This window comes from Ictidomys tridecemlineatus, chromosome 9, assembly GCF_052094955.1.
Source record: "Ictidomys tridecemlineatus isolate mIctTri1 chromosome 9, mIctTri1.hap1, whole genome shotgun sequence".
Taxonomy (NCBI): domain Eukaryota; kingdom Metazoa; phylum Chordata; class Mammalia; order Rodentia; family Sciuridae; genus Ictidomys; species Ictidomys tridecemlineatus.
This window is the reverse complement of record NC_135485.1, coordinates 113,865,455-113,878,819: the sequence shown is the minus strand read 5'-3', so window position 1 is coordinate 113,878,819 and position 13,365 is coordinate 113,865,455. Positions and strand designations below refer to the sequence as shown.

The 13,365-nt window shown below is 31.9% G+C and overlaps 1 protein-coding gene across 4 annotated transcripts in view; it reads right to left on the bottom strand.

Annotated features, from left to right (window-relative positions):
- Fstl5 (follistatin like 5) overlaps positions 1 to 13,365 on the bottom strand; it is a 757,510-nt gene that overhangs the window by 706,628 nt on the left and 37,517 nt on the right. For all 4 annotated transcript variants that reach the window (XM_040293119.2, XM_040293117.2, XM_040293120.2 and 1 more), the window contains exon 2: positions 6,579 to 6,720. In XM_040293119.2, coding sequence (XP_040149053.1) covers positions 6,579 to 6,704 — 126 coding nt within the window. In that variant the 5' untranslated portion in view covers positions 6,705 to 6,720. The remainder of the gene's footprint in view (positions 1 to 6,578; positions 6,721 to 13,365) is intronic.

The window sequence follows — 13,365 nt, the reverse complement described above, 5'->3', positions numbered from 1 at the left end:
TATCATGTAGACCTCTTGAGTGACTAAGAGAACATTTTTGCAAAAATTCATGAGATTTCTTAGATTTCTTCTCATTTATAAAGAATATGGAATTATTATCTGTACTTTGATTTTATTTGTCACAGACTCAGATTTTTAAATTGTTTTTTAATACTTGTTACACAATCAAAAGTATGAGAACTGGGATTTTAATTATTAAAAAATTTAAAAACATTCTTATTTTCAAAAGCAATTTAGTTGTTTAGAATAAAGAATGAACCTATCAATATAGATTAGTTGGAATATCCCTTAACATTTAATTCATTAAATTTTTTTAACTATTACTTTTATTTTTAAAAAAATATTTATTCTTTTTTAATTTTAAGCGGACACAATATCTTTATTTTACATTTATGTGATGCTGAGGATCATACTCAGTGCCTCAAGCATGCTTGAGGAGCACTCCACCACTGAGCCACAACCTCAGCCCCTAACTATTACTTTTAACTCCTATCAATCTCTATAGTTTCACTCTCAGATGGTGGTCCAAATTGCTTCCTGACCTCAGCAAAATGCATTAACATTTTAAAGGCCCTTCCCTGGAACACACTACAAGCAGTCAGCTATTTCAAAAAGGATATGACAACTTTTTCTCAGGAAATAATGTTCCTTTGTTTCCCTGAAAGTACATAGCCTCTGAGCAGTGAGAGTTTGATGTTTCCTTTAATGTCTGTCTCTTTCCCTAGAGTTCTCTCCTACTATTCTTCACTAAGCCATATCTACCACTCTTTGACTACCAAAAGTAAAAGAAAAAAAAATCATATCCCACAAATCATTTTTTGTGGTATACTGTGAAAAGCAATGCTTTCTGGAGTTACTAAACTATGCATAATCTTTGCCCCATTTACATACTAACTACCCTCACTGGCAGACATTTTGATTGATGAAGTAAAAGAATCATAGATCAATTTACATGTGCAGAAGAGCTCTACACTATAAAGTTGGACACAATGTTCTCTGGGCAAATAGACATAGAAGAATTTAAAAGACTTTAAGTGGTTCCATTGGGTATATTCAAAGAACATTCCTTCTGCCCTCATAAGATCTTCCCCCAAGCCTGACTTTGATAAGTCTTCATCAGCAAACAATGTAGCAGTGTGATTGGTGCTGTAGGTAAGAAAAGAGTTGTAAGATAAGGTACTGATCCTGAGAGGAGGATTTACCATCATCCAATTAGGGTGCATGTTGGCAAGCTGAAATATTAGTGCCTACATGCTGCAGTACTATAAATACAACAGGGAGTTAAAATGTGTTGGGAAATTACAACCAGGCAAGAAATGAAAAGAAAAAAAAAAAAAGAAGAGCGAAGTAAAGGTAAGAAAAGCGTAACAAAGTAAATGAAATGGGGAACAAACAATGTACATAAAAACAACACAGGAATTGTGGTGATATTGGCTTAAATACTAGTGCTATATTTAATTATGAAGATAAACTGGGGATATTTTAAGATAACTATAAGGTCCTTGCTTAGAATCTGGATGGTCATCTTAAGTGACAACTACCATTTTAAGGAAAAAGTTTCGCTTTCCCGCACACGGGTGTTTCTGAGAAAGGCTCACCACTCTCTCAAACCACCCCAACCCCTAACCACCTGCATTAGGACCTGCCAGGCTCTGATTTCTGAGCCTGCCCCATAAAAGTCCCAGAACTCAAGCCTTGTTTTGCCTCTCTTTGCTATAGGGAGATTCCCTATGAGAATATCAATATAATTAAAGGACCTAATGTGTATAATAAAGCTAGCAGTGCCTGGTGACACAGTTAAGTATAGTTAAATATCAACTACTCTGACTACATCAATTCTAGAGATAGATCAAATTTGGGAAGATTTTGGGAATCTTTCTCCCAAATGCACAGGGCAGTAAGAGTTACTACACCTTATTCAACAGCCAGATCCCTGGTCACAAGTCAGTAAATAAGGTGGTCACTAGAGTTTCCTAATGAGATCTCACAGGAAAATTGGCCTGATAAAGGGCTATAGCAACCAATAAGAGAAGATATTTCAGAAATGAATATGAGAACAGTTTAGCTTGCTCATGAAGGGGTAAGAGAAACACAATCTGTAAGAACATTAGATAATTCTTCTTGAGACAACTGTCAGACAGCTTTACTATCATCATCTTTATGTTTTCTGGTCTTTCGCCCCCCACCTCTGACCTACGTTTGCTGTTACCTACCTCTTCCTTATCTCAGTGGTTCTAGCTATTGACCTCTCTTGTCCTTGGAAAGTTACTTTACCTCCCTGAGTTTTAATGATGTCATTTGAATAAACTGGAATAGTATTTCCCGCATCCCAGAAATATTATTCAAGATTAAATTAAAATAATTAATGTATGTGAAAACACCTTGCACTCTATAAGTATGCAATGTTTAAATTAACATAATAATAAGAAAAGGAATCACGTTGGGGATTTGGAATCATGATTGCATCTTATAATTCTAGAGTGCTAATGAATTACCCCATATCATGTTCTATAAATGATGTTGGATAAACATATTGGGTAAAATACATGTGTTTTAATTCCCCCAGACATATATCTGTGGATAATAATTAAGATCTCTATAATTAATATGACAGATTCATGTGTTAATCATTTGTCTAGCAAGATATAGACAAATAAATTTTAATCACATTTTTGTGTACATATCATTGTAAATGATGTAAATATATATGCATATGTTTACATTTAAGTCTGCAGTATTTCAATGTAATCTGACAAATAAGTCCCACATTTCATTCTACTCTCAAAATAGAATTTATTATATAAGTGGCACATAAATATCTTGTGGAAATTAGTTCTATATATATACTTTTTCAGATTCAAGTACTGACAGTTTTAGCAAAAAATTGGAAAATGACTAATCAGACTTAAAGTTTTAGCTGTGTCTATTATTTATTTTATGCTTTTCTAGTTAATAACTAAATTTAAAATTAAAGAAATTTAAGCTAAATGGAAAATCTCTTTATGTATTCTCTCAGTCTTACAAAATTATAGATATTTGTATCTGTTGCAATTAAAATAAAACTGTACAAAATTTAAAGATTGAAGGAAATTAATTTATACAAAACTATTAAAATCATTGATTTTTAGAATTTCAAATATCACTCTATTGATTTTATTCTGATACATATTAGAAAAGAATTTATTAATTCCATCAATACAAATATGAATATACAATAAATATATGATCTTATTCTCAGCATTATGCTAGTTATCAGAGTTAGTAATTTCACATTTATTCACTGTGACAAAATACCTGAGAAAATAACTTAAAGGAAGAAAGATTTATTTTGACTCACAGTTTCAAAGGTTTTATTCCATAGACCACTGCTTTAGGTCCATGATAACATAGAAAATTATAACAGGGAGCATATGGCATGAAAGCCATAAAACAGAGAGAGAAAGCAAAGGTCAAGGACAAGATATGCACTTAAAGAACATACCTCCAGTACTAGGGCTGCAGCTCAGTGGTAGAGCGCTTGCCTAGAGCATGTGAGGCACTGGGTTTGAGCCTAAGTATCATATAAAAATAAATGAATAAAAAAAGGTATTGTACAAAAAAAATCTTTAAAAAATAAATAAAAGAACATGGCTGCAATGATCTTACTCTTCCAACTAGATCCCACTGCCTGAAGTTTCCATCACTTTGCAATAACTGCACCAAGACCAATCATTCAATACATAATCTTTGGGGGGGACATTTCAGATCCAAACCATAACAGCATCCCACAAACTAAAAATAAATAAAATGTATGTGTTGACAAATGGTGATAAACTTTCTGAATGTACATGAATCATAAATGTGAGATAGGGAATATTTATGACTGCTCTATTTTCAGTCATGGTTGGGGAAAGCCTCACTGATAAAGTGACTTAAGACTAGTGGGAATGGGAATGCAGTGGTAAAACAATCACTGGGAAGTCCCAGACTCCTAATAGTGATTGACACAAACAAAAATAAAGGTTATATTGTAATCTTCAAAGTCTCTGAAAAGTAAAGGTAGTTCTAGCAGAGCAAGAAGGTGTGTTGATGATGAACGGAAGAAATCTGGTAGGGATTACAGGGATTTGTATATCTCAGGGATCCTCTTTACTCCAGTTGAATATCCACTTTCTGTTTGACTTTCTCGTTCTTTCTCTCTCTCTCTTTCCTGCACACATAAACACACACATTCACACCACACACACACACACACACACACACACACACACACACACACACATACAGACATGTTGCCTTTTGTAGCTTAATCTCACTTCTATCCAAAGTTCTTTGAAAGTAAGATATTACCATGACAATTTCTGCCTCTGTGTTTTTAACTTTCAACGATTTTATATTTTAAGTACTGTTTAGAAATAAAGACACACAGATTGAAAAACACTGAAAGGTAACTTAGATCATTTTTGGTGGGTATCAGTGCTTTTCAAATAAGTTTAATTCAGTGTGCTGTTTCTTTTTAAAAATGTGTGGGGTTATATAGCACAGCATGTTGATATTTTCACATGTCAATTTAAATTAAAATAATTTGTTTATAAATGTATAAATTTTACAGATGCATAAAAACCTGTGGTATTATGTTGTAGAGAAACAATCAGAAAAGTGTAGTTATTCATACTACCTCTCCATTTTTGGTCAATAATTTAATTCAATAGTATATGGTCAAGATACCAGAAACTAAAGGATGAAAGAGGTGTAATTCCTAACCTCAAGAGACAAAACTCAGGATGGATAAATAGCACAGAATAAATATTTATTCAGTGTTTATGTAATAGTATCATCCAAACTGTTGTTATCAGTAATGTGTTCTGGAAGATTTCAGAAAGGGGTAATTTTGTTTTAAAGTTTGGATGAACATAAGTCTAATAAAAAGTTCATGAGGTAGGGGATAGCATGGATAATTAAAAACAGTAGAATATAGCCAATTACCTATCCACACTAGAGACTAAGACATATTTACTTTCACATAAATGGTCACAATAATTTGTGATACTGAATTATATTTTTACATTTTACTTACTTCTATGGTCATCAAATCTATCCTTCATGGTATAGATAGTCAATTTGTATATCTAATAGAGTGTGCATCCCGAAAATCCCTTAGTCTAAGATTTTTAATGTCTTGCCTACAAAATAAAAATAAGTATGTTTTATCTTTTACAGATTGTTTTGAAGATTAATTAAAATAATATATTTAGGAGCCTAACTTGGTGTTTGGAACATAATAATCATTGTAGAAGCCATTTTAACAAAACATTTTGATAATTATGAAAAAACTACAACAAATTGTATACAACATAAAATGATAATATCATTGAATATAAGGAAGAAAATCTATATTTGTTTCTTTCAAAAGTCTCATATAAAGACAATGACATAACAAATTTTTCAAAAATAGAAAAATTTCTCCCATAATTAGTATGACATTTCTTGATCTTTTCTACTTTCTGTGAAAACTAAACAAGTATAATATAAACTTTTCTTTGAGTTAATAAAGAAATCGCTTTAGTCTGTTATTTGCAGTATCATGGGCAATTATTAAAACAAAATTAGTATTTTGGCTGGGCATGGTGGTACATGCCTGTAATCCTAGAGGATCTGGAGACTGAGGCAGGAGGATCATGAGTTTAAAGCTAGCCTCAGCAACTTAATGAGATGCTAAGCAACTCAGTGAGACCCTGTCTCTAAATAAAATACAAAAATGGCTGGGAATGTGGCCCAGTGGTTAAGTGCCCCTGAGTTCAATCTTCAGTACCAGAAAAAAAAAAAAAAAAAGCTGTATTTTATTTTATTGTATTTATAGAATTTATAGTATACCTAAATATAGTTTTTTTCAGTGTTGAAAATGTATCACATAAAGCAGCATTTGCCCATAGAATACTTTTAACTTTAATTTTAAATTAAACAAGTTAATATTGTGATTTTTTATTAAATTAAAATATCTAATATTTTCTATGAATGCTAAAATTTTGCCAACCTGTATTTCTGAAGGTGGTTTACACATCATATCTTATCTTTTTGATAAATTCTAGACCATAACACTATATTTTTATTCTAAAAATGTTTTAAACTTAAAATTGTTATTAAAAGAATAAAAATATTATCTGGTTGTTTAGGCGTTAAGACATTTACCTATTTTTATTAATTCATTACTCTTACTTCATAAAAATTTCAATAATATATTTTTAAAGGGCCTATTTCTAGTCTTCATTAAGAAGTATTTACGGCTGGGGATGTGGCTCAAGCAGTAGCCTGCTCGCCTGGCATGCGTGCGGCCTGGGTTCCATCCTCAGCACCACATATAAACAAAAGATGTTGTGTCCGCCAATAACTAAAAAATAAATATTAAAAAAAATATCTCTCTCTCTCTCTCTCTCTCTCTCTCTCTCTCTCAAAAAAAAAAAGAGAGAGAGAAGAAGTACTTAATTCCCCAATGGTAAATTTCTGAAATAAATGGTCCTAAATGAAAATTAAACCTAACAACTAATAACTTAGCTCATAATTGGTAAGCACAACAAGCAGATTCAGAATGTTGACAGTACCTTATGTCGCAATCTTATTAAAGGTTGATAGGATTTAAGGCCATATCCTGCTTCTTTTGTTGGTCTTCCTTCTGACTCCAGAAAAATGCATCCAAGAACAAAAACAGCTGACCAGTGCTTAAACATTCTTATTGACTTTCACCTGTCAAAATTAGAATTGCAATAATCAGAGAAAATTTATTATATAGTGAAGAAGTATATTAAGAAATATTCAGTATAATGTAGAAATCTCCATAGATCTAATCAAAACTTTCTGGAAGTTACCAGCTGAATTCATAATAGATAAGCATCTCTATAAGGTTATATCTTGGATAACAACAAGTGCTGTTTATGTTTTCATTAAGCCTTACAGAACATGAAATAAGAAGAAATACAGTACCTAATAAAAATCCACTGTTAATAAACAATTGAAAGAAAAGGAAAAAGATATTAAGCTATGATTAATTTTCCAAGTATCTCTACATAATACTAATACAATCATCAATGTTACTTATAAATCTTAATCTCTTCTTTGAATGTATTTGATGAATAGATCTCAAAAAGTTTTAGTTATTAGAATTTACAGATAAATACTGAAAGTTAATAAATTAGACTGCTATGATAGGTATTTAATAAATAAAGTTAGTACAACAGAATTTTTATACTGGTTATATTTAGTTATTAATGAATTTGAATTTTTCCTAGTAGTATTTAAAAGGAAATTTCTTAAAATATCCCTCTATAAATGCTTTAAACTAAAAATCATATGTTTCAGAAGAGTTGTAAAATGATATAATCTTATCATCCAAATACTAAGCAACCCCCAAGTTTATGCTCTGAGTTCAATTGTCTTTTACTTTACCACTTTTCATCAAGATACCTAGTTTCCTGTGAGGACAGTAGAAAAGTTCTTCTTTTTTTTTTTCTTTTTTTCTACCTAAGTCATAGTATAAGACTAACTTCTTGAGAAACTAAACCAATTGACTAATACTGCTCTTAACTGTTTCCTAAACTCTGTCTCAATTATTTTCTTCTACTTTTAAACATACTGAAATCATTCAAGATTATTTCTCTCCTCTTTCCAAGATTTCTGAAAGCCATGTAAGTATTATTCTTATTTTCTTCACTTAGTCCAATTCAGTTTTGCTTCTGCTCCCATAACTTCATAAAGTTACCTTTTAATTCTCACATAGATAACCAATACCATTAATATTACAAAAACTCGTGGGCATTCTTAATCCCTTTCTTGTTAGACACCTGTTAGCCTTTGATCCTTTGTGTTTCTGTAGATTTCATGAAACTCCTTCTGTCCTTCTGCTGTTCTATCCTTCTTCTTTCTTGTTAAGTATTGTGGTTTACCAAATCTCACTGCTAATCACTCATGCTACTCCATTCTCTCAGCATAGGTTATCTCAACATAGTATATGGTTTTAATTGTATATATAGCTTCTTGTTCAGTCTCTAGATGGGCATAAGTAGTCTGTTCAAAAGTTAAGTATTATGTGTGAAAACAACTCCTCATTGTATGCACACCCTCACATGAAGTCATGCATTCCCTAATTGTCATTCATCTACTTACCCAAGTCAGGAAAAAAGGAGGGGTCATCTTGGACCTTTTCCTCTCCCTTATTCTTTATATTAAAATTATCACTGAGTTCTGTTAGATGTCCTTTCTAAACATATCTCCCATCTTTAGTCCCTCCCAAATGTATTGTAGGCAAGACATCTGGGCATGTCTCACCTAAACTTTCCAACCGTACACTTATTAGCACTCCATATGCACTCTGGTATCTTAAATACATCCTCCACAAAAGTCCAAGTGACCATGAATAAACAGCACATTCCCATATTTTTTAAATTTTTAATTTGTTCTAATTAGTTATACATGAAAATAGAAAGAATGTATGCACTTTGATATATTATACATACATGGGATATAACTTCTCATTTTTCTGAGTGTACATGTTGCAAAATCATGTTGGTCATGTAGTCACATATATATATATTTCATTCTACTATCTTTACTACCCCCATATCCCCTCCCCTTCACTCTCATAAACTCCCTCTACCTAATCTAAGGTAAGACTATTCTTCTCTAGTGCCCCCTCTCTTATTGTGAATTAGCCTTCACATATCGGATAAAACATTTGGCCTTTGAATTTTTTGCATTGGCTTATTTTGCTTAGCACAATATTTTCCAATTCCATTCATTTACTGGCAAATGCCATATTTTCATTCTTCTTTAAAGCTGAGTAATATTCCATTGAGTATATATACCACATTTTCTTTATCCATTCATTTATTGAGGGACATCTGAGTTGGTTCCATAGTTTAGCTATTGTGAATTGAGCCACTATAAACATTGATATGGATGCATTACGGTAATATGCTGATTTTAAGTCCTTTGGGTATAAAACAAGGAGTGTGATAGCTGGGTCAAATGGTGGTTCCATTCCCGGTTTTCCAAAGAATCTCCATACTGCTTTCCATAGTGGTTTCACCAATTTGCAGTCCCACAAACAATGTATGATTGTGCCTTTTTCCCCACATGCTCACCAAAATTTATTGTTTCCTGTATTCTTGATCTTTGCCATTTGGACAAATCTTAGTTTTGATTTGCATTTCTTTTATTGCTAGTGATGTTGAACGCTTTTTCATATATTTGTTGATTGATTATATTTCTTCTTCTGTGAAGTGTCTGCTCATTTCCTTAGCCCATTTATTGATTGGGTTATTTGGTTTTTTTGGTGTTAGGTTTTTTGAGTTCTTTATATGTATATGACCTGGAGATTGATGCTTTATCGGAGGTGTATGTGATAAAGATTTTCTCCCAATTTTTAGGCTCTCTCCTCACATTATTGATTGTTTCTTTTGTTGAGAAGTAGCTTCTTAATTTTAATTCATCCATTTATTGATTTTTGATTTGATTTCTTGAGCTTTAGGAGTCTTGTTATGGAAGTCAGATCCTAGGCCAACACGGTGAAGATTTGAGCCTATTTTTTCTTCTATTAGGTTCAGGGTGTCTGTTCTAGTGCCTAAGTATTTTATCCTATTTTTTTATCCACTTTAAGTTAATTTTTGTGCAGGGTGAGAAATAGAGATTTAATTTCATTTTGCTACATATGGATTTCCAGTTCTTCTAGCACCATCTGTGGAACAGGCTATCTTTTCTGCAGTGAAAGTTTTGGGCACCTTTGTCTAATATAACATAACCGTATTTATATGGGTTTCTCTCTGTGTCCTCTACTTTGAACCATTGGTTTACAAGTCTATTTGGGTGCCAATACCATGCCATTTTTGTTACTATAGCTCTGTAGTATAGTTTAAGGTCTGGTATTCTGACAACTCCTGCTTTACTTTTCTTGCTAAGTATTGCTTTGGCTCTTCTAGGTTTCTTATTTTTCCAAATAAATTTAGTGATTTTTTTTCTATTTTTATGAAAAATGTCACTGGGATCCCATATATTCTTAAGATGAAATAAATAAATAAATAATGGACCTGATCTTTCCCCCAGAGTTTGGGCTCTCTCCATGTGTATCTTTCTCGCTCTCTCAATATATTTCCTGATCATAATATCCTTTACTCAGTTTTTTGAAGTCATTCTGGCTATTTCTGTTATAAGGCTTTTATAAGCTATTTACTTCACTTGGAATATATCTTTCTTTTCCTGTTTATTACTCGAAAGCCTCACAAAGCAAACAACTCCCTCTGGAATTCTTTGCATAACACCAGGACTGAGTTACTATTCATTCTTTAGAGCAATTTTCATTCATTTGAGAGCATTTACTACATCTAATTAATATAATTATTTTAACAATGTTCATCTTTACTATATTATGTATATGTCTTCTTCAAATTTTATGAATACAGAAATTCTATTTTTTTTCAACATTATATCTTCTGGACCTATCAGAGAGCCTGGCACTTACTAGACACTCAAGAAATGAATGCATAGAGAATGTCATCTGGTATTGGAGGGCAAGAGTTAAGATCATGTATCTTTGCAGTGGGACAATGTTGAATGCAATTCCTATTTGCACTACTGCTACAAAGCATCTGAAAACTAACCTGAGAAAACGAAATATTTTCATTTGCAATCCATCTCTTTTCTGTCATTTTGATGTATAGTCTAATCTTTCTCTCAGAGGTAAATATTTATTTAGAAGACAATTGAGTAGAATATATTAAATTGAAGATAGAGCCCAAGGAAAAAAACAAAAAGGACCTGCTCAAGAAAAGAAATAGTTTCTACAGGACTCTGAATACATTTACAATTTCTGTCAACCACCAGGAGAGTAAGCAAGAGGCAGAAACCAATCCTATCACAGCATGATTCTGGGTTACAGATGAGATCATAAACTTACAAAAAGTGTTCATTTAAAGATTTCTTTTTCTCTGTCCTCTCTTTTCCTGTCCTCTTTTTCTTTCATCCATACATATATTACAAATATTTCACCCACAATAAAACACAAAGCAAATTAATAATTAATTAATTTTAACAGGTTACCAAAGACATCATTAATCTTCGGTGAGTAAACTTTCATACATTAATAATTAGAAAAACATTCTCTTGTAATATTTTCCTCAATAATATTTTTTTCTACCAAAAAGCAGTATGCCTTAAGTCTCATTAAAAGTTGATTAAATGTCGTCGGTGTGTACAGTCAGACACTCGCTAACAGTGTTTCAGTCGAGGATGGACTTTACACACCATGGTGTTCCTTCAAGATCCTAATGGAACCAGAAGACTTTCATTGCCTAGTGATGAGATCTTGTGAAATGCATTCCTCACATGCCCATGGTGATTCTTGTGTAAGTATATCTACTTTGCTGCCATTCTTATCAAAATAGAACACATACAATGACATTCCAATGAAACAGGATGTGGAAATGAAAGACAGTAATATTGATAATACTGACACTGATGAGGCCTACGCTAAAGTGTGTTTCTGAGTATTTTAACAAAAACTTTTGTAAACAAACAATTAAATAAATGTCATAGACTAAGAATACCAAGAAAGAAAATATGCTTGTACATCTGTGCAATGAGCATGTTATAAGCGAAGTATTATAAAAGAGTCAATTTAAAAAAAACTAAGCTTATAAAGTTAAAAAAAGTTATGTTATGCTAAGGTTAACTTATTATTGAAAAAAGAAAACAAATTTAAACATTTAGTGTAACCTGAGTGCACAGTACTTAAAAAGTTTTCACTAGGGCGGGGTTTTGGCTCAGTGGTACAGTGTGTTTGTCCAGCACATTGAAGCACTGGGTTCAATTCTCAGCATCACATAAAACATAAATGAATAAAATAAAGCTATATAAAAAGTTACCACTTTAAAAAAAAAGTCTGCACTAGTGCACAGTAATGTCCTCAGTCTTTACATTCATTCATCATTCACTTTCTGACTTACCCAGAATAACATCCTGTACTGCAGGATCCATTTATGGTAAGGACTCTATATTAGTGTACCACTTTAAAATCTTTTATACCTTATTTTTACTGTACTTTTCTATGCTCATTTATGTTTAGATACAAAAATGTTTACCACTGTGTTATAATTGCTTACAGTATTCAATACAGTTACATGCATATAGGTTTGTAACATGGAAACAATAGGCCCCATATAACCAGTAATATAGTAAGCTGCATTGTCTAGTTTTGTGTAAGCACACTCTATGATGTTTACATGATGAAAATACAGCATGTATTATTATAACATAAAATATAACATGAAAATATAACATGCATGAAAATATAACATGATGCATTTCTCAGAATCTCAATGGTTAAGTTTTGGATGAATGTACATACAACCTATTTGTATTATTTTAATCTATTTCTTATTTATTATATTATTTATCATGATTATCTTCATTGATATTCCTATGATTTTCAAGTCTAAAAATAACAAATAGTTATATAAAAACAAAATGAAATAATAAAAAGTTATGTAAAAATAATACATATGCTTGATCTCAGCAAGTTATATAATTGAAGTTATTTTACTCACTATCACAAATAAAGCTAACTAGAACTAGTATGAAAAAACAGCAGCTTGAATTGTAGCTCAATGGTAGAGTACTGCCTCACAAGTGTGAGGCACTGAGTTTGATACTAGCACCACATAAAAACAAGTAAAGTCATTGAGTCCATATACAACTAAAAATTTTTTAAAAATCAGATAACATGTCCTTCCTTAGAAGAACTCTGATTTGTATTAAAGATAGTCATTTGAGCTCAGTGGTGTAGACAGAACAGTTAAAAGATGAGGCAGAGAACCAGACTAGTTTCTGTGTTTATCTTTTGTGAAAAGGTTCTTTGAATGCATTTTTCATTGAAATATCACTAAAAAATAGCTAAATCCAATTAAATATTTATCAAATAGTATGCTGAACAAAAAGCTCCTCTTAATGGATACTCAGAAAATAAATTTCTTCATCTTATTTCTCTCCATCTATAGGATCTAAGAAGGTCATTATCATACTTTAAGAAGTTAGCTCATCCACAGAATTGTTTTGGAAATTTCTTGTAGCTTAGCAGTAATCGATTTCATGATGAACAGATTCATGATCTCACTTTCTTGGTATAGTAACCTCTGACTACCTGTTAGGTTTTCATAATTAATTGTCAGTTTGCTGACCACTCACTGAGAACACTGAAAAGCATATGAGTAAAACAAACTAGCCAGAACCGCTGGAAAAATGATGATCCTTTGCCTTCTCCTTATAACCTCCACAATTATATGAACCGTCAGAAAACATTCTCATTATTAACTTAGAGAAAACAAAAGTGCATGAATCAAAAAA